This window comes from Lygodium microphyllum, chromosome 1 (genome assembly GCF_053477565.2).
Source record: "Lygodium microphyllum isolate KBCC chromosome 1, Lygodium_microphyllum_v1.1.10, whole genome shotgun sequence".
Classification (NCBI taxonomy): domain Eukaryota; kingdom Viridiplantae; phylum Streptophyta; class Polypodiopsida; order Schizaeales; family Lygodiaceae; genus Lygodium; species Lygodium microphyllum.
In genome coordinates, this window is record NC_141135.1 from 72394330 (window position 1) to 72418281 (window position 23952).

Here is a 23952-nt window from a genome sequence, read left to right on the forward strand (position 1 = left end):
AGGAAACACGGGCAGCAAAGAGTGGAACAGCAGTAAACGCAAATCTGTCCAGAAAAACGCAAAACGCAAATGCTGAAACACTGTCGCCAGCAGCAAATCAGCAGTCGCCAGCAGGAAGGACAGCTGCGTGATCAGCAAGAAGGGTGTAAATCCTGAAATCAGCAAGAAAACACAGCACAAATAGGTTGCAGCCTGAAAACTGATACCATGTCAGAAGTGGTGCAGCAATGGAAGCGTAAAAAATATGCTGAAATAAATGCTGAAACACAAGACAGAAGAAAGAATGAACACAGTAGACAGATGAGAACTCAGATGTATGCTCGGGAAATGGAATCCATATCGAACACGAGACAGTAGCATACAACTGTGAGTCACTGGCTGCGTGGGCTCCTCAGCACCGGCTCCTCTCTCCCAGAAGGATCTTCACTGATGGCTGAAGCACCAAAGACTGTGGAGGAGGAGCCCTATAAATAGCCACAAAAGTGGGGAGCATAAAATGCAGGTCGGCCAGCAATAAATGCTAAAAATACATCATAAATGGCCACAAAAATGCGCCATAAAATACTGCATAAAATGCTACATAAAATGCCCAGCCTCTGCACACAGACTCACACCATGAGCTGACTAATATCTGCTAACACATTGATGTCGAAGACAAGAAGCCAATGCCAAAACCTACATGTATCATGTGGGCAAAGCAACCCCCTCTCAAACCATGGATGTTGATGAAAAAGGAGGAGGAGGAGGAGCTAATGTCGGCTGTGGTATTGAGAACCTAATGAAGAAGTCAATGTAGGGGAAGTGACTGTGCTAGTACCAAACATGATACACATATGTCTTATGTATGTATGCTTTAGGGCTCTTATGCGTGTTGCTATGTGGGTTTGTTGGTCTTCCAATCTTTGAAGTATTTGGCTCCACTTGCACTTTTGAATCTTTCTTGTTATTTATCTCACCCTTGTCTTTGCTAATATCTCAAATAGACTTGTAGATCTAAAAATCATTCACATTATGCTCAAACATGGACAATAAATGGCTTGAGGAAGCAAAACACAAAGAAACTTGGACCAATAGATATAAATTTTTTTTGGCTCCAACTTGTTCTGTAAAAGGATCTTAGTGTGCACACCACTTTCATTTCTCATTCCCATTCTATGCCAATTAGCTTGATCATTACCACTCCGTCTGCGAAGATATGCTAGGGTTTGCATTGAGAGTGTCAGAAGTGGAGCAGCGGTGGAAGCATAAACATGTGCTGAAATAAACTGCTGAAACACAAGACAAAAAGAGAAAAGAAAGAACACGATACAGATGAGAACTCAGATGTATGCACGGGAAATGGAATCCATATATCTGAACACGAGACAGTCGCATACAACAGTGAGTCACTGGCTGCGTGGGCACTGGCACTGGCTCCTCTCTCCACAGAGTCTGTAGATGGTGAAGATGAAGTGACTGACTGAGGAGGAGCCACTGAGTATAAATAGGCTGAAAAAGTGGGGAGCAATAATGCTGGTCGGACAGCATTAAAGCTGGCCGACTGGTGCATAAAATGTCCCACTGGCATAAAATGCCACACCAGAAAAATACCTAAAATACCTAATAAAAAATGCCCAGCCCAGATCAAGCTCAGACTCACACATGAGCTGACAAATACTCTGCTAACACCCTCTCTCAGATCATGAGTGATCTGATACAATACAATAGTACAATGAAAAGGGATCAGAAACTATACAACATAGAACCACCAAGTAGAACCATGGATACCCAAGCAGTGGGTGATCAAGCCACCACCAAGGTGCCTCGGAGAGAACCTAATGTCGATGTCGATCGTACCAAACACCTAAAAAATAGAGAAGATCATAGCATGTCTCTGTGTCCATCACCAATGTCTCGCAGTAGCATACAAGACCAGCCTGTCAAAAATGCCTCTGAACATATGTGACCATGGAGTCCCCGCCTTTGGCCAGACCGCCAAAGTGTCCCCTCATGTGAGCTCTATACGAAAGCCTCCCGCTCTCTGTCAGATAACCAGCTCAGCATGAACCTGGATGTCAATCCCAGCTCCAGGATTTGATTCCGCCAGACTAAAGTCGATGCGTCAGGGACGTCCCTCTCTGGAACTTGTGCACCTGTATAAAAGTATAGATGAGGCGCGGTTGCCCCATCTGAACACCCGCTCACACTCCCTCTCTGGCACAAGAGAGTCGTGAGGGATGACCTCATCACCACCACTAGAAAGCAGCCGAGGAAGGGGCCACCAAGCCCTTCCCGCGATCCAAAGAAGAGGATCCCTTCCGCGCCTTGGACTTCACCTTGGTCGGAGGATCGGAGTCGGAGTCTGATGAAGGAGAGGACTCATCGGTAGAGTCAGCATCCCGCTTCGTCTTCTGCTCCTTCTTCCTGGAAGCCGCTAACTTCTTGCAGTCCTTCCGCAAATGTCCCTTCTTGCCACAGTGGTAACACTGGGCCTTCGACTTCTTCTTCCCGTCACCCCTCTCTGAAGCTACATAAGCCTCACCTCCATAATGTGCCGGAAGCCGCCCCTGTAATCTCAAGGATGCCTCATGCTCAAGAAGCATCGAGGTCATATGTGTAAAACTGACAGGAGACGATGATGTCTGCGCCCGCAAAGCATTGGCCACTCCATCAAACTCCGGGGGGAGCTTGTAGAGGACCGTCCCGACAAGATGCGCCTCGGGAAGAGCAAACTGCATGTGCCGAAGCTGGTCCTGTATCTGCGTAACATGAAGAAGAAAAGATTGAATAGTATCTTTCGGCTCAAACTTCATCTGCTGGAGCTGGCCATAAAGTGTGACGGCCCGCATGGTGGAAGGTGCCTCGTACATCTGCTGCAACTTCTGCCATACTTCAGGAGAGGTCCTACAGGAGGTAACCGCCGGTAAGACCGCTTTAGAAATACACCGAAGCAACGCCGAGTAAGCACGGGCATCGTCCGAGTCCCATGTGAGCACCGCTTCCTCATGGTTGTCCTCATCAAAGTCTTCAGGAAGAGGAAAAGGACGGAGAGGTCGAGCAATAGCTCCACAGACGATGTACCATAGCCGCTTCTGCACAAACCAAGCTTTCATGACAGCACTCCATGTGAGATAATCAGGTCCATGTAACTTATCATCAGTGGAAGTGCACGGAGGAGCCATCTGGAGAGGATAAGAAGAGAAGTAGAGAAGAGATGGAATTTAGAGAGGAGACATAGCCAAAACACAAGCACAGACTACAGAAAATGAGAGTTCACATGCAATAGAAACCAAAATCTGATCAATAGAAGACAAAATCTGCTGCAGAAAGTCAAAAAATCAGTCAAAAACTGCCAAAAACAGCAAAAACGGCCTGAATTAACAGTCACCCAGCCACGAGAGACGCTGAACCAGCAAAACGCAGGCTGTAAACTGAAGAAAAACAGGTAGAAAACTGTCGCCAGCAGCTGCAGATGAAAAACGCAGGCAGCAGAGGGTGCGTAGACAGCAGGCGATAGAAAGACTACAAAAAACGCGGGCTGTAAACAGCCCCAAAACAGGTCGCCTGGCTGCGACAGCAGTCGTCTGAGCAGCAGGGGTACAAAACAGTCCTGAAATCAGCAATAAAACACAGCAGAAACACAGATGCTGAAAACTGATACCATGTCAGAAGTGGAGCAGCGGTGGAAGCATAAACATGTGCTGAAATAAACTGCTGAAACACAAGACAAAAAGAGAAAAGAAAGAACACGATACAGATGAGAACTCAGATGCATGCACGGGAAATGGAATCCATATATCTGAACACGAGACAGTCGCATACAACAGTGAGTCACTGGCTGCGTGGGCACTGGCACTGGCTCCTCTCTCCACAGAGTCTGCAGATGGTGAAGATGAAGTGACTGACTGAGGAGGAGCCACTGAGTATAAATAGGCTGAAAAAGTGGGGAGCAATAATGCTGGTCGGACAGCATTAAAGTTGGCCGACTGGTGCATAAAATGTCCCACTGGCATAAAATGCCACACCAGAAAAATACCTAAAATACCTAATAAAAAATGCCCAGCCCAGATCAAGCTCAGACTCACACATGAGCTGACAAATACTCTGCTAACAGAGAGAACATAGCATGTTTGACCAAGATTGACATACAAAGACTTAGATAGGGACGAGCAAAACTCAAACCCTAAACACAAAATGAAAAACTCAAAACTCAAACACAGAGACAAACATAGAGAGGAGAAACTCTAAAGTGAAAATATGTTATAAATGAATGTAAGAGTTTACAGAATGCCCAAGGGCAAAGCAATGGAGTGTCGAAGAGTGATGTCCACTGGAGACGGATCCCAAGTGTTTGTGAGAGTGCGCAACGGAAGAAGAAAACGCGAACACGGAGGAGAGACAGAGAGAAAGCAGAGAATGAAGGAAGATCTGCACTGACTGAAATGGATGCTGAATACTCTGAAATGGACTGATCAGTCCCTGCACACAGCCCGGAGCGTCAGTGAGGGCACCAGATCAGGCTGGAAACAAGGGCAGAACCGATGCCGGAGTGGGAGAGGAGAGAGAGAGCGCTGAATTTGAAAGACAGAACGGACTGATGGGAGGGGCTGCTATAAATAGTCCCCCAGCCCTAAAACTGGCCGACAGCCCTAAAACTGGCCGATTGGCCCAAAAGCTGGCCGACTGGCCCTAATCTGGCCGATTGGCACAAAAAGCAGCCAATAAAGGCTGACTGCCACCCGAGAAGGGAATGCACACAAAAAACAGCAACACATAAACTGACAGAGCTCCTTTGTCTCCTGCCAGACTGTGACAGGAGCTCAGAAATAAAACAGGCTAACACCCCCTCTCAGATCCTGAGAGGGTCTGAAGACCTAACAACTGCATGTGATGAAGCAAAGAAGCCTGAGGCAAAGGCTTCGTGAAGAGATCAGCCGCATTGTCCGCCGTGGGACAATAAGCCACCGCCAGCTCCGAATCCACGATCCGCTCTCGAACATAGTGGTACTGAACCTCAATGTGCTTCGTGCGAGCATGAAACACCGGGTTCTTCCCCAGAGCAAGGGCACTTTGGTTGTCCACGTGCAGCGCCTTAGGTCCTGTCTGGAAAAGCCAATCTCCGCCATCAAGCGACGGAGCCAAACTGCCTCCATAGCGGTCGAACATAAGGCCCGATATTGAGCCTCTGTAGAAGAAAGTGCCACAGTAGGCTGCTTCTTGCTGCTCCAAGAGACAGCACCGGATCCAAGGGTGAAAGCATAACCTGTAGTGGATCATCTCGAACCCACATCACCTACCCAATCAGAATCACTCCATCCAGAAAGAGTAATCCCATCTCCATATATGATCCCGTAGGATCGAGTCCCCTGTAAATACCGAAGGACACGCAAGGCTGCCCTACAGTGATCCTGTGTAGGAGTTCTTTATAAAAGAAGACAACAAAGCCACCACAAAAGAGATATCTAGCCTAGTGTGAATAAGCCAGATAAGAGAGCCAATAAGGCACCGGTAACGAGTGGCATCTGTAAGGGGGACTCCATTTGCCAAAAGCTTGGACTCAGGGTCCATGGGGTATGAAATAGGCCGACTCTCGGCCACACCAAACTCGAAAAGAAGCTCGGAGATGTACCTGCGCTGCGAGATAAAAATGCCCTGTGCCATCTGATAGATCTCCAGACCAAGAAAGAAGTGAAGGATCCCTAGATCCGTCATGTCAAACTCTTGCCGTAGAATAGCCCGAGTATGCTCCACCTGCTGAGTGTCACTCCCTGTAATAATAAGATCATCTACATACAAGATAAGCAAAACACAGAGAGAACCCACAACCCTAAAGTAGAGATTGGGGTCATGATCGGAGCTTGGTACCAAGCACGAGGAGCCTGCTTCAGGCCATAAAGGGCCTTCCGCAGCCTGTAGACATGATCCTCCTTCCCCTGCACAAGAAAACCAGGAGGCTGTGAGACATAGATCTCTTCCTCAAGGACGCCATTCAGAAAGGCTGACTTGACGTCCATCTGATGAATAGGCCAACGGTGGTGAGCTGCAAGAGCCAAAATAACTCGAATGGTAGACATCCGAGCTGTAGGAGCAAAAGTCTCAAAGTAGTCCAAACCTGCTTTCTGTGCAAAACCCTTGGTAACAAGCCGAGCTTTATGCTTGTCCAAGGAGCCATCTGCAAGATACTTGGTCTTAAAGACCCATTTCACACTTATCACCTTCCGTTTCTTGGGACGCGGTACAAGCTCCCAAGTATGGTTCCGCTCGATGGAATCGAGCTCTGCCTGCATAGCCTGTCTCCAAATATCTTGTGCAAGAGCCTCCTCCACTGTGGAAGGCTCTGAATCCTAAAGAATTTGAGACATAAGAGCATAGTTCACACAGAGTGTACTATCCCGCTGGGCCTGTAAGCGGGCGGATTTGCGTGGACCTGTAAAAGAAGCAGGAAAGTGAGTAACACCTGAATCCTGCATAAGCCGGCGATACCACAAAGGAATCCTAAGAGACTCCTCCTGTTGCGAAGGAGACCGAGTAGTCTCCGGAACCTGTAAAGCACCTGTCTCTGAGAGGGACTCCCCCTCACCAAGTGAAGGTAGATCCTCCTCATCTGAAGAAGGCTCCCCATCGGATGGCGGTGGATCCCTAGAAGACTCGTGAGGGGAGATTGAAGGGGTGGAAGAACTCGAAGAAGAAGGAGTCACATCCGCCGAAGGGGGAGGGGAAGCCGAAGGAGAAGGAGGAATGGGAGGGGGAGGAGTCGATGAAGAAGGAGGGGTGCTAAGAGGTATCCTGGAAGGAAGAGAAGGTTTGGGGGGGGGGTCCCGTCGATGTCGAAGAAGCACCTGTAGTAGAACCATCAATCGGATCGTCGGAGGCCGAAACCTCATCAAAGATCACATCCGTGCTCACCTCAATCTTCCGTGTCGTCGGGTCGTAGAGCCGATATCCCTTCGTGGTCGTGCTATAGCCCACGAAGATAAGCTGTCGCGACTTAGAGTCGAGCTTCGTTGTCCTCTTCTTCTTGTCCACATGGACAAAAGCATCACATCCAAAGATGCGAAAGTGGGACACGGAAGGCTTCCTCCCAAAGAAAGCCTCAAAGGGAGTCATGTCAATGCCGAAGTTGAATATGCACCGCTGTAGCCACCGCCTCACCCCAAAGGAAATGAGGAAGACTCCTATGCTCTAGCATAGATCGGGCCATCTGCACCATGGTCCGATTCGCACGCTCCACCACACCATTCTCAGATGGTGTGTTCGGATGGGAATACTCCACCCAAATGCCGTGATCCCTGCAAAACTGAGAGAAAAGGTGAGAAGTAAACTCGCCACCGTGAATAGCTCGAATGCCATGAACTTTGGAAGTTGTTTGTGTCTCCACAAACACCTTCCACTCGCAGAAACAGGAGTACGCCTCGCTTTTGTACTCCAAGAAATAAGGCCACACATAACGACTGAAGTCGTCCACAATCAGCATCAAATACTTGGCCTTCCCAAGGGAGGCTGTGCCCATAGGTCCGCAAAGGTCTGTGTGAACCAACTCAAGCGGAGAAGTAGCCCTGCTAGAAGCAACCTGTGGGTGAGGCTGCCGATACTGCTTGCCCCTCAAGCAGCTAGGGCACAAAGTGTGAAGAGGAGGGAAAGCTGGAAGTCCCTCCACCATCTTCCTCCGAGAAGCCCGCCGAATAGAATCAAGGTTCAAATGACCATAACGAGCATGCAAAGCAGCCCAAGCTCGTGGGAAGCCCTCGCAGCCAAGGCTGTGAGCTTATAAAGCCCACCCTCCTGTGGACCTGTCCAAAGAGCATCACCTGTAGAAGCATCCTCCACTGTGACTGCATCTTGTGTAAAAATGACTCGGGTACCTAGTTGAGTAAGACCATGCACAAACAATAGGTTAAAGCCCAAATCAGGTACATAAAGAACTTTGGTGGAAGAAGACCTCCTGTCAGAAAACATAGGTAGCGTCCCCACGCCTCGAACAGGAACTGTAGAATTGTCACCAATGGTGACGGTGCCCCCTCTGGAACGAAGATCCTGAAGCCAATCCTGTCTAAAGGTCATATGAGAAGATGCTCCGCTGTCCACGAGCCAAGGCTTCTCCTGAGTGGTAGAAGCTAGGGCTGTATCCTCCTCAACAAAGACATGCACAAACGCAGACTCTCTCGTGGCTGTGGCTGCCTTCGAGTCCTTCTCCTTGGGCTTCAAATGGGCGTACTTCTGCCAACACTTCTCCTCGGGATGACTGCCCTTCCCACAGTGTGGGCACTTGGGCTTCTTCTCCTTCGCATCCTTCTTGGCCTCCTCCTTCTTGTCCTTGGCCTTCTCCTTCTGTTGCTGCTTCTTCTTGCTGCTACCTGTACTTGCAGTAAAAGCCTTGGTGGAGCCACTGGCTCCCACCTCTCGGAGTCACTCGTCATGCTCCAAGACAAGCAGGGAAAGTTCCTCCCATAGGAGTTTCTTGCGGGTCCTCGAGGTGATGAGGCTAGTGTAGAAAACATCATATCGGGGTGATGGCAGCTGAGTCAAGAGAATCATCGCCATATCCTCGGACGATATCACACGACCAAGAGAGGCTAGCTCGCCTCGCATGTCCTCCATCTTCGTGATGTGCTCCTTCATAGAAGAAGAATCATCAAGACTGAGCATCCACAACTTCTTCTCCAAAGAAATCTTGTGGGCAAACGTCTTATGCTGATACAAAGACGCAAGCTTCTTCCACACTTCCGCCACGGTCTTTAACCTGTGAACATGTACAAGAATCGAGTCATGAAGACTCATAAAAAAAAAGGAATGGGCTCGAGAGTTGAGCCTATCCCACAAGGCTGCACGGTCCATAGAGGCTCCATCTGACGAATCCACGGGGGGACAGTCGATGGGTGAAGAAACAAGCTCCCATAGGTCGAATGTATCGAGGATGCACTCCACCTTGCACGACCAGAGGGAGTAGTTGGAACCATCCAACTTATCTTCCTTCGGAAAGGAAGGGAGAATAGGCACCTGTATAGAGGGAATCAAGGAAGGCATCCGAACATCTGAAGCAGTCTTCACGGATGGAACCTTCACGGTAGATGGAACCCTCTGAGATGCATGGACTGAAGAGGGACGTGTGTGAGGAGTCTCCTCCCGACGTTGAAACGCTTGATAATACCGTCTCCGCTCAGAGGAATGATGAGAGAGGAGCTCATCCTCTAAGTCGTCAAAGCCTGAAAACTGGTAAGACATCTTCCAATCTGCAAAACACCAAACACCAACGAAAACGTTGCCGATGCCGAAGAAAGACCAGCAGTATGGTCACCAATCACCAAAACGCAGGGTGGGGAGGCCTAGTGACACCTGGAGCTGGAAAATACAAGGTTGTCTGATGAATATCACCAAGACAGAAGCCGCCAGCACCAAAACGCAGCCTGGGAATAAGTTGCCAGCAGGAGAAGAGCCGCCTGGAGATGGAACGACAGCCAGATCAGCAAGGCGCAGGCTAGAGGAGTGTTGCCCAGCTGTAGGAGTGGCCGCCGTGATGAAAACGATCCCAGAAAGAGGTGGTTGATGACGTGGCAACCACTGGAGAGGGCGCCTGTAGCAAACGCGCCTTGGCTGTTGGGGATGAGACGGCAGCAACAGAAGAGTGGTGTGGTGTCTCTCCAATCGATGAGGTCCTCCGTGCTCTCAGTTAAGCGATGATACCATGTGAGAGTGCGCAACGGAAGAAGAAAACACGAACACGGAGGAGAGACAGAGAGAAAGCAGAGAATGAAGGAAGAAGATCTGCACTGACTGAAATGGATGCTGAATACTCTGAAATGGATTGATCAGTCCCTGCACGCAGCCTGGAGCGTCAGTGAGGGCACCAGATCAGGCTGGAAACAAGGGCAGAACCGATGCCGGAGTGGGAGAGGAGAGAGAGAGCGTTGAATCTGAAAGACAGAATGAAGGACTGATGGGGGGGGCTGCTATAAATAGTCCCCCAGCCCTAAAACTGGCAGACAGCCCTAAAACTGGCCGACTGGCCCAAAATTGGCCGACTGGCACAAAAAGCAGCCAATAAAGGCTGACTGCCACCCGAGAAGGGAATGCACACAAAAAACAGCAACACATAAATTGAAAGAGCTCCTCTGTCTCCTGCCAGACTCTGACAGGAGCTCACAACCAGGAGATGACAGACTAAGAATGAAATAGAACAGGCTAACAGTGTTGACCCCTAGTTGGAGATGAGAGGTGCTGAATAATGAAGGGCAGTAGGCTGGCCAACAAAACATTGCAGTTGGAGGCTGAAATCTGGTAAATGCAGCAGTGACCAGTAGAGAAGGCTGAAAATTGGTCACCTGAGATAGAGATTTGTTAGGTGACAACATGAGAGGTATGTGCTGAGGTAGGCGCAAGGTAGTTAGGTATGATTTGTCCAGTCCATGGACTTAGTACGATATCGAACGTACACAAAAAAATGTCGGGTAAAATCTAGTGTTTCGTACGGTTTTTAAAAAATATATAGAAAATTAAGGGGTAGTGTAGTAAATATTACTTGTTTTAACATGAGAGTCTTAGTTTTAATCTTTAAAAATCACAAATACACATGAGAGTCAAGTTTCAAATTTCAACAATACTTCATGAACATAACAAGTGGTTGAGACAAAATGGATACTTCAATTTCATTTTTAAGTTTGAAGACATGTACAATAGGTCAAAAAAAGAGTCTTGGGTAAGTCACAAGTGACAAGTATCATATGCAATATTAATGTACAAAAAGTAGGAGATACAAATATCTAGCTTGAAAAAGGATCTAGATAGTAGAGATTGCCAAGGGTACTACTAAGATAAATCCTCAGACTCGTCACTTAAATGAGACTTATGAGCATCACGAAATGAGTTTACTGTTTACAGCAATTAACAAATTCACAAAACTGAAATGCACACTTTACCATATAATCTTGGATATTGGACACCCTGTTGGTCCTAAAATTGGCACCCCTTTCGGTATTTATTTAACTTAATTGAAGAAGAAGTTGATGTACAATAGGATTTTTCCTAACCCTTACGGTATTCCAACCAAATAACCAGTAAGTCTTCAATCTTATTTGCCCCTTGATTCGGGCAGTCAATTGGCCTTCACCCACTTTGATGGAGATGGAAAATGCCCCAAATTCATTGATTCACTGGTCCCTCCACTTGAATTTGATTGAAAATAGCTTCAGCCTTGTTGAACCCAAGTTTTAGAGCTTCCAATTTTTGGCACACTTCCCAAGGCTGTTGATAAACCCTAATTTTTGTAGCTGCAGATAAGGGTTTATAGTAGAAAAATCTGAAATTTCTCAGTCTTTGGTGAGCTCAATGCTATAATCTTTGGAGCAAGGTTGTAGAAAGGCTAGGAGATGAGAGAGAATGGTGAGGAGAGAGAAATTTCAGACTTTCTTTGTGAAGAGCTGAAGAAAATTTGTCATTTACTATTGTTGCCATGTCTCAAAAGCTTGTAGATGCAAAGAAATGAAGAGAATCAATCATTTACTGTTGCTGCTGCCTTGGCTCAACAGACTGTAGATGTTCTCACCTATTATCAATTGGTCTTCTTTTGCCCGTGGCTGCCTCAAAAGGTCCTCCAATGGCTGCAAATGAGACCAGCAACATCTCCTCCTTCTCGCTTGTAGATTGGATATACTAAAATACATCTCTCCAATCTCTAAAGACGTTTTTCAGTCTTGTATGGGCATTTTTGACAAGTGGCAACCTTCCCAAATGGTTTTCCTAGCATTACTCATAATTAAATATTAATTTTCAGTCTTTAAATATTGAAAATTAATCTAATAATTATTTCGGTGCCGTGTAAAATAATTTGATTGGCCAATAATTAAATTGGCTAGGCAACTTCCATTTGCAAGTGTCTTTGCATTATCTTTGGCTATCAGATTGGTGTTAGGTACTATTAGATGCCAGTTTTCTAGTGTCACCCACTGACACTTATTGCCAAATGAATAACCTAGGCCAACAATTGGCACAAGATACCACCAAGTACCTATGTAGCATAACTTATAGCAACTTTTGCCTTTGACATCGCGTGATTTCCTTGGGTCTCAGGCTCGTAAATTTACTCTCACCCCAGTTACATCTCACATGTGCAACATTTACTTAACCATGTGAATAAAAATTAATCCACATGTTAAGTGAGTTTTCAAAAATACATATCCTTATGACACCATGCACATCCTTATGCAAAGCTTTTGAGAGATAAACATCTCTATCCAAGGCTAGCTTCTAGTCAATGAATAGAGAGGGGCTTTTGTAAGCCAAATGCAAGAGAGTTGCTAGGCCGTGGATAGGCCTCTTTATCAAATTTCAACTCTTTTCAACAAGGTAGAGGATGTCATCCCTTCGCGGGGTATTATTGAAAATATCAAATGTGCCACTTTTTTTGAAGGAAACCAATAAACATTAAAATTAGTGAGATTCATTTTGCATTTAAAAAAGATTAAAAATGCATTTTAAAAATAAATCTAATTTCAAATTATTACTGTGAAATCCTAGCATCAAGAACGGTGGAAGCCCTAATTTTCTCTACGGCCTCTCTCATGAAATGATTTAGTGAGGAGGCCTATAGTGGCACCCTCCATATCCATCATGCGAAGAACCGTATACAAGGGTGTGATTACAATGACCATGGCTTGCACCTTAGCCCAAAATGATTCTTTCAGGCAAAGGCGTTGAATGGCTTTGCCCTCCTCCATGCTTGCCATAGACTCCTTGTCCATCCATGCTTTAAATTCATTGGAGACCATATACTTTGCATGTCATAGAGTTGCTCAAGGAGTAACCATGTGATGGCAAATCAAGTTTTTGATGGCTTTTTTAATTCCATATCACTATACATGCGAAAAAAAGCAAGCATTTTTACCATTTTTGTGATAAAATTGACAATTGCATTTGCATTTGTCACAATTTTTTTCACCCACTCCAAATTGGCTATGTCCTCCATGAGGAGGTCAAGGCAATGTGTGGTAGAATGTGTCCACACTATAGAGGCGAATTCCTTCTGAAGCAATCGTCCTATCCTCTGACAATTTGAAGCATTGTCGGTGACAACTATATTGCTGGGCTCCATCTACATACATATAGAAATGTAGAATGTAATATGGCTTAGAGGTGGGTAATCAAGTATGGAGGTGAAAATAGATATAGAGAGAGAGGTGGAGATATTCAAGAATCAAGATCCAAAAAGCATAAAAGTTAAAAGTTTAAAACATGTTACATAAATGATAAAACATAAAGTGTGAAAAATAATATTCAAGAAGTATAAAACATGAAATATAAATTATAAAACATAAAATATTCAAGAATGTAGACTCAACCCTATAATGGCTTGTCGGATGTGCTTGTAGATGATAGGTTGGTTGTTCTATTTCCCTTCACGCTTGCATCTATGGCACACAAGAAGTAGGTTCCAAGAGGGCAAGAGATAAGTACATTAATAAAACCTCTCTTTTTCAGTCACTCTATCCATCGGAGAGGATGGAGTACCCATACTTTATTCAATTTGCTTGAATGGGCTCGAGGGACTTGTTGATCCTCTCCCACTCCTCATGTACGCATGTTGTAGGGAACTCCATGCCATCCCTTGTATGGACCCATGATGGCGATAGCCTTCACTATTCTTCTCTACCTATTCACTCTTAGAATGTGGACAGGGAGATGGCACTCAATGATGGTTTGTGCAATCTCAATTTTTGCATTCCTTTGCTGCTGTCAAAGGAATACGAGGGGGCCCAAAACACATCCTATTGTCTCAACAAGTGTGGCGTATCTCTTGAGCCTCTTGAATCCATTAGTGGTGGGCGGCAGAGGTGGCTGAAGGGGAAGGAGAATCCTAGGGATCTATGAATCCCTTCATAGTAGCCATAGGTGTAGCCGAAGGGGTGGCCGTGGGTGTGCACATATTGGGGGAGACTATTTCCTTTTAGCTTGTGCCATACTAGAGGATACCTTGCTTGATGCCTTTGAAATGGGAGAATATTTCTTGATGATCTCATTGGCCATTGCTTGAGGGATCTTCGGGTATGGACCACATTGTCCACCTATCTTGGACAAGTGGATGAGAAGTCGTGTCACACTACTTGTTTGGACCTTGCTACAATACTTGTAAGTTCAACAATAGGCATTGGTGCGGTTTGTGGCTTTCTCAAGGTGTGAGGTGTGAAGAGAAAAGGCTTCATGAAGGGCTTTAGGCATGGTGAAGAGATGGAGGTGGTAAGAGAGGTTAAGGTGTAGATAGAGGAGGTGGTAATAGAGGTGGAAGAGCATGTTGTAAGAGAAGGTGGTATGGTGTAACTTGGAAGTGGAAATGGAGAAAGAGGAGGAGGAAGAAGGAGATGGAACTTGGAAGTTGGAAGAAAGTGGAAGAGGTAGGAAGATGGGAAGAGGAAATTGGAAGAGAAGGTGGTAACTTGGAAGTTGGAAGGAAGAGGAAGAGGTGGGAAGAGAAGGAAGTGGAAGAGAGGGAGATGACTCGTGAGCTTGAGGAAGAGGCTTGAGCAATGAGGCTTGAGTGGAGAAGGCAATATGCTTGAAAGTTGAGGGTGAAGATTGAAGTGGGAGGGGGATTATTTATAAAGTCCCAAAACAAGTTGAAAATAGGAAAAATTTGAAAGAAAAAATGGGCAAGAAAAATGGTAAAGAAATGGGTAGAAACGGTCAAATTTGACCTTGGACAATGGTCACGTGTGCAGGTATTGTCCGGACTTGGATGGATTGGACAGATTCAATTGGATCGGATGGATGGTTCCGTTCGTGGACGGAATGCAACTGTGGGTAGGCAGCTTGCTGGACAGCAAAAACGTAGGTACTGTAATAGTCACCTGGTGCGAGAGATGGCAATAGCTTGTTGCATGGCACCAGATGCTGAAAATGCAGGCTAATCAGGTGCTATGATGACTTAGCAGATGGAGACCTCCAAACAGCAAGGCAATAGCTGGAAATAGGCCGCCCAGTACTGGATGTTGGTGGGTTGTAGTTGGTGATGGCAAGACAGTTGGTGGTAGGTGGTTAATGGTTGAAATCTGCATGGTAAAGTGAGAATTCTGCACAAAAAGATGAGGCTGAATGGTGGGCAGCTTGTCTATTTATGGATGTTGAAGGGTGCCCCAAAAAATTAGGGTTTTGGGGGACCATTGAAACACTTTTCGAACTGTGCACCAATTTCGCGTTCTTCATGAATTCAGTGTGTTTTGGGGCTGTTTAAAAATGCTAATCAGCTGTAAAACGTGTTTTAGCTCAACACCATCATCATCATTCCTTGTGATTAGCTGCCACCCTTGTTGCAGGCTGCTGGCCCTGCTGCTTGGGTTGTGGCCAACATGATTGGTGGTCTCTACCTGTTGTCACCAGATGCTTTCTACTTTAGATCCGTGTTTTATTTCTAGCCTGCAGTTGACCTAGCGTGCCACTTGGCACATCGTCTGCTGCATTTTCATCAGCAGCTAAGGTTTTAGACTCCTGGACATCATCTAGACAGCTGCATTTTTGCTGCATACTGCATCTACAATGTACATATTCAGCATCCTCTTCATCGGCTGGCCCACGGGTGTTTCATCACTCTTGTTTGCAGTCTACTGCATTGGTATCACTTTTGGTGGTTTTGTTGCACTCAAGATCCATCACCGGAGGACAACACCTTCCACCACTCTCCGTCAGCCTGCTTGAAACCAGCTTTTCTTCTCGGATAGCATGGCAATTACCCTGATTAATTAGTAATCACAGCAAGAATCAAATTCACAAATCTGAACTAAACACTTTCCTAGTCAGATTGGAGACAGTTGACACCTGATTGGCCCAAAACTGGTGCCTCTAGCGGTCTTTCTTTAGCTTGTATTTTTTCAAATCTATAGTATGTGGAGATGTGGGCTGATCAGATCTCCACAAGTCTGAACACTTAGGGCTATCACAAATGACCGACGGCATCAAAGCTCAAATTGCCCCTTGATTTTGGTAAAATTTGGGCACAAATTGGGCCAAGAACACTTGTATATGGGCCAATCCAACTGTGGATGAGCAATGTCCTTTAGATCTGTTGAAATTCCTTGAATTCTAGCAGCTAGTCTGATCATCCTTTCTGTGTCATTTGTGCTACATTTTTGAACTGTACATTAAAGTCAGTCCACTATCTTCTTGTCCCGACATGCCCTCTCCCAGAGATAATTTTAACAGTCATATGTGAGGAACTTTCTTCCCATTATGTTATCCTGCAATCATGGGTAATACAGATGCATTGTTTATTTTGGCAGGTACTCGATGCTCCTGCTTTACAAGACGATTTCTACCTTAACTTAGTGGACTGGTCATCTCATAATGTGTTGTCAGTAGGCTTGGGTACATGTGTATACCTTTGGAGTGCATGCACAAGCAAGGTATTCTTCTTATTCTCTGTAATTACAACTGTAAGTTAACTTTGTAAATTTTGAAGCTTGTGTCATGAACTCACCCTCAAGTTCTGAACATATACCAGGTGACAAAACTTTGTGATTTAGGTCCAAATGACACGGTCTGCTCAGTAGGTTGGACCCAAAGAGGCACTTACCTAGCAGTTGGCACAAACGTGGGTGAGGTGCAGGTATACACTGTTCTGTAGTGGTTGACCACTATGTGTCTTAAGGGTCTAGACAGCAGTGATTTGGAGGGGAGCTTTACTGTTTCTCTGTTTTTAAACGTTCAGTGCTTTTTTCAACATGCAACTTGAGTGAATATTCGATAGGTGGCTTGGAAACCACTTTATCTAAGCCAGAGGTTGACAATGCAGAGCTTTCATGAAGTGTTTTTTTCAAGATATAACTTGAGTGGATATTGGACAGGTGGCTTGAGAAGCACCTTATCTAAGTCAGTGGTTGACAGTGCAGAGTTTTCATTAAAGTTGTTGACTTGAGAGGATTTGGCTAAAACATCCAGATAATGGAACTTGATGCGGGCTTGAGGGTTAGCCTCGTCTCTTTTCATGACTGTTACAATATCTGATGTGTGAGGCAGGCAGGAAGAGACACACCCATGCATATTCGTGCGGATTCCCCTGCAGCCACACATTTAAGGACACATTTTCATGTTACAGCCTACTGCACAGTGTTGCAAAATGAGCTCATGTGCACCTATTCATACATTGCACTCGTCTATTCATTCCTGTGTAGCACCACAGTGGCATCAAAAAGTGGGTGGATGTGGAATACTCAAATCTTCTCCACTGGTTGAACTTTGGCTTTGTCAACTAATGAACACAAAATGCTCCCATTTTACGGTGCTGAATGAAGTTCTACTATGTGTATTTCTACATAAAGCTGCAGACAGTTCTGATTTTGTCAAGGTGACATTATTTTGCTGTGTAAGCTATGCATAACACTATTTTTAGTGGAGCTAACAAGGGCTATTATTTTCTCTTCGTTTTGTTCTCATGCATTATTCTGTGGTCAGATCTGGGATGCTGCTCGCTGCAAAAAAGTGAGGACGATGGAAGGTCATAGGACACGGGTGGGGACACTAGCCTGGAGCTCACATATCTTGTCTTCTGGAAGTCGTGACCGGACCATTTTGCAGCGTGATGTTCGGGCACAAGACCAATTTGTCAGCAAACTGGCAGGGCACAAGTCTGAGGTAAGCTTCTTTTTTACGAGGAAAATGTTCACAAACAGCTATGTGGATACTTGTATTTTTTGTTTGGATCTAATAGCCAACTTATGCTTAGGTATGTGGACTTAAATGGTCTTATGATGATCGAGAGCTTGCATCTGGTGGTAATGACAATCAGGTACCTACTCCATCTGCTGTGGAGAAGAAAACAGACACAATATGCACTGACAAATATGAGAATTGTTTAGGTTTCTTTATCATATTATATTGCGAATTGTATAAGGTGAGGTATGCATTCATTTTTGATGTTGGACATCAGCAGTAGGCCAAATATTTGAAGGAATAATAATTTGGTTTTAGATTATAGGCAACTTATGCGGAATCCAGGACATGTTTACAGGGATTGGCTTCTCATGTTTGGTGTGCAGATTGCCTTGCTTTATTATACAGCATCCAACAAGCTGTGTCTTAAAAAATGAATGGCTATCATGCGATTTATACTTTTTTGTGCAGTCTAAAGGCTTGGGTCAATTCCACCCTTAACTTTGGTAGTGGTTTGTGCCTTCAGGATGATAATTTTTGCATAAACAGAAACCTTTGTAGTCTATTATTTGCATAAAAGCTAACATGTATCGTGTTAACTTGAGAACAATCACAGAAGTTATGCAAAATATTGCTGAACTTGTGATTTATAACATTTAACATCAAATAGGCTATTACAAAGAGATTCTTAGGAAAGGAAGGATCACCACAATAGCTATTGTCATGGTATCACCATCTCTCCCTCTTCTACCAAAACACCCTGCAGTTATTAAGCCCTTTTTAACTCGGTTTCTTGTCTTGCAAAGTTGGATCATGATGGCACTTTATATGGTCATTTGTATTTCTTGTTTGCCTACTCTCTCCATGATTTAGTTATTTTAGCCCATTTTAGAGTAGTCCCTTGTATCTTCTTCTGACTGGTCTGATTTTTTGCCTTATTAACTTTTTTGGCTTCCTTTGCTCCTTAATTGACCAATCTCAACCATGAGGATCTCATGGATAGGTAGTTCTTGCTTTGTTTCCTGCAGGCAATGCAGCTAGCTTTCCTTCTAGCGGAGAAGATTTGAGTCACTTGCTGTAGTTTGGCATTACATATCTTCTTTTGTGATCACATCATCTCTTCTTTTGTGATCACATCACTTCCTGCAAGCCTGTGATTTATTCTTACAATTTGTTCAATGTTTTCTCTTACTGGGCAGTTTACTGTCCTATCTTGCATTATCGTTTTCTCTTTTTGAGTCTATTGTAATGATAAAAGCTACCTAAAACCTAAATTTTTACAAAAGAAGTATTCGTTAAATTGGTAACTTATGGTCATAGAGACAGGGAACGCCCATTCCGGCACATAGGAACATATTAATGCGTTCCGGGAGGTCCGAGCCCAAGAAACGCTGGCAGAACATTCTAGCCTGTTCCATGCCCTCCCCTCCCGTTCTGGGCCGCGTTCCAAGACCGTTCCTTGTTTGGAATGGCCATTCCAGTAGCGGACATTAAAAAAAAAAAATCGTTTGCTCGTGCCCGTTTAGGGTTGCGATTTGTTGGCCCGACGACGCCCGTTCTCTCACCCAACCCCCGCCTCTCCTGCCTGCCTCACTTGCTACTCTCACCTGCCCCGCATGCTTCCGCCTCTCCCGCCTACCTGCTCCCGTCTGCCCCGCTCGCCCTGCCTGCCTGGCCCGTCGCGATCTGGTGAGGAATCTCGTGTAAAGCACCGACCAAAGTATTTGTCTACTTAGTACAGATTTTTGTTCAATGGGACCATTATCTCCCTCAAATTTGGGGCATTTTGGAACAGTTGTTGGTAGTTGCCCCAAAATTTGGGGCTTTCGCAAGGATTGGGGCCCAAATTTGGATGCAATGTCCCCAAATTTGGGGCATTGGGATCCATCATCCCGGGATCTAAAAGAGCCCCCAAATTTGGGGGATTTTGAATTAGTCATTGCCCCAAATTTGGGAGCTGAAAATGCGCCAAATTTTGGGGCATTTTTAGCAAGGGAATGCAGGTTGGAATGCCCCAAATCTGTGGCATTTTTAGTAAAAGGAATGCAGGCTAAAGTAGCACCAAAGCTCGGGGATTTTTAGCAAACATTTAACACATGCATGTTGAAATTTTGGCTGCAAATTTCTGCAATTTCATTGAACTTTATTGATTATTTGTCACTTTTATATAGATGGCAGCATTGACATCTATGAGATCTTCATCATCCTCAGCAGGTACTTCGTCAATAACTGGATGAAGTCAAAGCACTAATTGGTCATGGTGGGATGAGGTAGATGCAGGGGTGCCACTGAGAGGTGGAGGGGCTCGCCCTTGGAAATGCAAACTTTGCCTTTATGCTCGCACTAGTGGGGTTGACAAAGTGAGAGCCCATCTTCTACATGAGGAGGGAAAATAGGTGCGTTTTCGCACCAATGTATCAATTGAGAAAAGGCAAGAGTTACTTGACCCCATAGCCAATTCTATGGGGAATTCACATGCCAAGAGGACGCTAAATATAGGAGTGGATCCAACAACATGGACTCCAAGGCTAGCAGGGCATGGTGCTTCATGCAAAAGACCACTAGGATTAGTGGTTACGTAGCCTTCTCGTGGGCCATCAGTGGCAGCAGGTCGTGGTGTTAGACAGAGTTCATTGTACACTTCATGGGAACCAAAGAAAAAAGAGGAAACAGATGCAGCAGTGGCACGCTTTTTTTACCATGATCATATTGCATTCAAATAAGCCAGGTCACCTTATTTTTTAAATGTGGTGGCAAAGATTGCAGAGTATGGACCCACATATAAGCCCCCTTCATCAGAAACTATCATGACTACATTGCTTTAGAAGTAGAAAGAAGCTATAGAAATTGCAATAGCAAATATTCGCAATCAATGGGCAAGAAATGGAGTGACATTGATAGCAGATGGATGGAGTGACACACGCCATAGGTCCATACATGGTGTTGTTGCATATTCTCGTGGGGATGTATACTTCGTTGGTAGTCAAGATGCTTCAGAGACTAGAAAGAGTGCAAATGTATTGGCATCCGAGTGGTGCGAGGTAGTGCAAGCTGTTGGGGCAGAAAATGTAGTGCAATTTGTGGCAGATGGTGAACCTACAAACAAGGCAAGAGGAAACATTTTAATGGCAATGTATCCACATATCACCTTTAGTCCATGCATGACGCATTGCTTGAATAACTTGTTGAAGGATATTGGAGACTTGCCATGGATTGCATCTCTTGTTGCGAAAGACAACAAGATTATCACATTTATATGTAATTATCAATATTCTGTTATGTAATGAATATGTCTGATAGGGATTTTTGGGATGAGGTGAATCACACCAACCAAATGGTTGATCCTATTATACACATGTTGAGGCTTGCAAATGACATGGATCCATGCATTAGGAAGATCTATGAAGGTATGGATAGCATGATTGCGAGGTTGGAGAGTTTGGAACCAAGTGCAGACAAGTATGAGCAGATCAAGGAGTTATGCATCAGCAGATGGAATGAGTATGACTCTCCTATGCATGTTGCAGCATATGTGCTTGATCTTGGGTTTCAAGGAAAGATGCAAGAAAGAGACCTTGAGGTAGTTAAGGCTTGGAACACATTGTTTGCAAGGCTTTATCCTAGCCGTGAAATGCAATGCAAAATTAAAAATCAGCTCTTTGTGTGTATCGGCAAACATTAGGGATGTTTGATACAGAGGATGCACTAGAGGACATGACAAATATTGGGATTGCTTATGGTAGGAGGATTACGGGGCAAAAGCTCTAGAGTTGCAGAGTTTGGCTATTCGTATTCTTAGCCAAACAATTAGCTCTTCTTGTTTAGAGCAACTATGGAGCTCATTCAATCACATTTACTCAAAGAAGAGAAATCGTCTTGGTACAATGAAGACGAATGACCTAGTTTATGTGAGCTCCAATCTTCACTTGCTAGCTCGTATATTAGTTGCAAAGGTTGATTCTTTTATACGTTGGGAAAAAGATGATGACGATGATGATGATGGTGATGGTGATGTTGAGAATGTTGTTCAGCAGGATGAGCATTTATGCACAGTGGAGCCATCTTCCATGAATCAGAGCACTTAGCGGCTAGCCTTTTGGAACTTTAGAGTATTGACTTGGAAATTGGAGCTCTTGTAACTTGGATCTTTAGACTTTAAAGTTTAGTGTCTATTTTGCGTCTTTGCAATGCACACTTGTTGGATTTATGCAACATTGTTGATTACAATGTTGAATCATTAATGTGATAATCCATTGTTGATTATAATGTTTTGAATCTTTATTATTGTTGAAACTTGATTATTATGTCTCTAATTTCACGAATTATGGTTGATATGATATATCTCTCTAGATTCTCTAGATTCTAAGACTTAAGTGTTGATTCTCTCTCTCTCTCTCTCTCTCTCTATATATATATATATATATATATATATATATATATATATATATATATATGTATGTATGTATGTATGTATGTATGTATGTATGTATGCCGTTCTTGTTCCCGTTCTTGGTAACTGTGCTTATGGTACTGATATGTTTGGTATGGTACTTGAAGTAGGGTATAGGATGAACCCTTTTGTATGTGGTACTAGTGGAACCATGCTCAAGACTAATTTGGTATGTCACTGGTGCCCTCCTATGTTGCTTGATTTCTTTCTCGAGATAACCATTTAGGAAGGCACACTTGACATCCATCCGATGTATCGGCCAGCTGTGGTGAGCGGCTAGCGCAAGAACCAATTGGAAATATGTCAACTACGCAGTAGGGGCAAAGGTCTCTTCATAATCAATGCCATGCTTTTGTCGAAACCCTTGCACTACAAGGTGAGCCTTGTATTTGTCTAAAGTCCCATTAGCTTTTAGCTTGGTCTTAAAAATCCACTTTGTCTTGATCCACCAATGTCCAAGTCTCATTTTGGTCAATACTCTCTAGCTTCTTCTCCATGGCCTCTCGCCATTGAGGGTGCTGAAGAGCCTCCTGCCATGAGGGTAGTTGTCCTTGATGTAACTTCTTTATTATATATTTTTGGATATCTCATTTTCACATAATGAAAATCCTTCAAGATGGTGCCCTATCTAGTTGTTCATGTCTCAGCTTAAACTCCTATCTTTGTTTCATGAAAAATAGATGTACAGGATTGTGTGCTTCTTAGATTGATTATGATGTATGTTGAAGGTTTATGTGATGCCCTGAAAATTATATGCATTCTATGGTTGTTCTTTGATTCAAAAAGTTGTGGGGTATATTATGAATATTCTGGGAAGATTATTGTTTGTATTGATCATGAAAGGCCATTACACTTTGGCGATCTTGCTTATTTTATGTGAATTATGATCATGATTTATATATTAGGCTTGGAAGAGGTTAAATTGTAGGAGTTGGTTGTGGGAGTATAGGACTATAATGGCAATGATCATGTCTAAGGTGCTTTGGATGTATAGCATTTATGTCAAGACAATTCCCTCAATAAGGGGATTGGGATCTTATAAGAGCATGAGCACGAGCACAAGCATGAGAATTGAGGGAATATTTGAGAAGGAAAGCCCAACGTATCTTGTTTGAGGCAGAAGTTGGAAGTTCAGGTTGATAAGAAAGTGCAGGTGCAAGCAGAAGTGCAGGTTGGTGAGGAAGTGTAGTTGAGGAAGAAGAAGCGTATGGGATGCTTTGTTGGTAGGAATTGCTCCTTTTGGGCCATGTGCACGATGGAAGCGAGTGTTTGATCCATTGGGCCTCAGTAATAGGAACATAAAAATATCGACTCACGCAGCACCATCTCAGAATCCTAAGGTCCAAGTAGCAAAATTTTTGGGTGAAAAGAAAGAAGGCCTTGATTGTCATGTGGTTCAATTTGAAACAAGGTGGATAGCAAGTGGATTAAATCAATTGTATGGAGATCGTGTTAAAAAGCAGCAATTTGCAATCACTCTTTAGGAGAAAGCTATGGATTGGTTCAACAGTTATGGTGTGATTGCTTTTACTACATATGATGCATTGAAGATTGCATTTTTGTAGCATTTTAGGAAGAACAAAACCCTTGGAAGATATTCTGAGGAAGATTAAGAACATAGATCAAAAAAATATATTAGTTGAGGATTATGCTCAGAAGTTCAGGAACTTGTTGAATAGATTGAATGTTGTTGATAGACCATATCAAGAAATGTGGGTTTTTTATTTTATTGAGGGCTTGAAGAGCAAGAATCGAGGTTCTATAGCTAATGTGGAGCTTACACCTAGTAATACATTAGATACCTTGGTTAGAGTTGCAATGAGAGTTGAAAGAAGACTTGGTACTACTCGGTCAAAGAACCGCAAAGATGAAGATTCTTCAAATTCAGAGAAATA

General features: G+C 44.2%; 1 protein-coding gene across 3 annotated transcripts in view; it reads left to right on the forward strand.

The window, feature by feature from the left end:
• Positions 1-23952, forward strand: part of LOC148041255 (B-type cell cycle switch protein ccs52A-like) — a 62132-nt gene that overhangs the window by 5047 nt on the left and 33133 nt on the right. For all 3 annotated transcript variants that reach the window (XM_087678534.1, XM_087678521.1, XM_087678529.1), the window contains exons 2-5: positions 16239-16361; positions 16460-16564; positions 17410-17589; positions 17681-17743. In XM_087678534.1, the coding sequence (XP_087534660.1) occupies positions 16239-16361; positions 16460-16564; positions 17410-17589; positions 17681-17743 (471 nt within the window). The remainder of the gene's footprint in view (positions 1-16238; positions 16362-16459; positions 16565-17409; positions 17590-17680; positions 17744-23952) is intronic.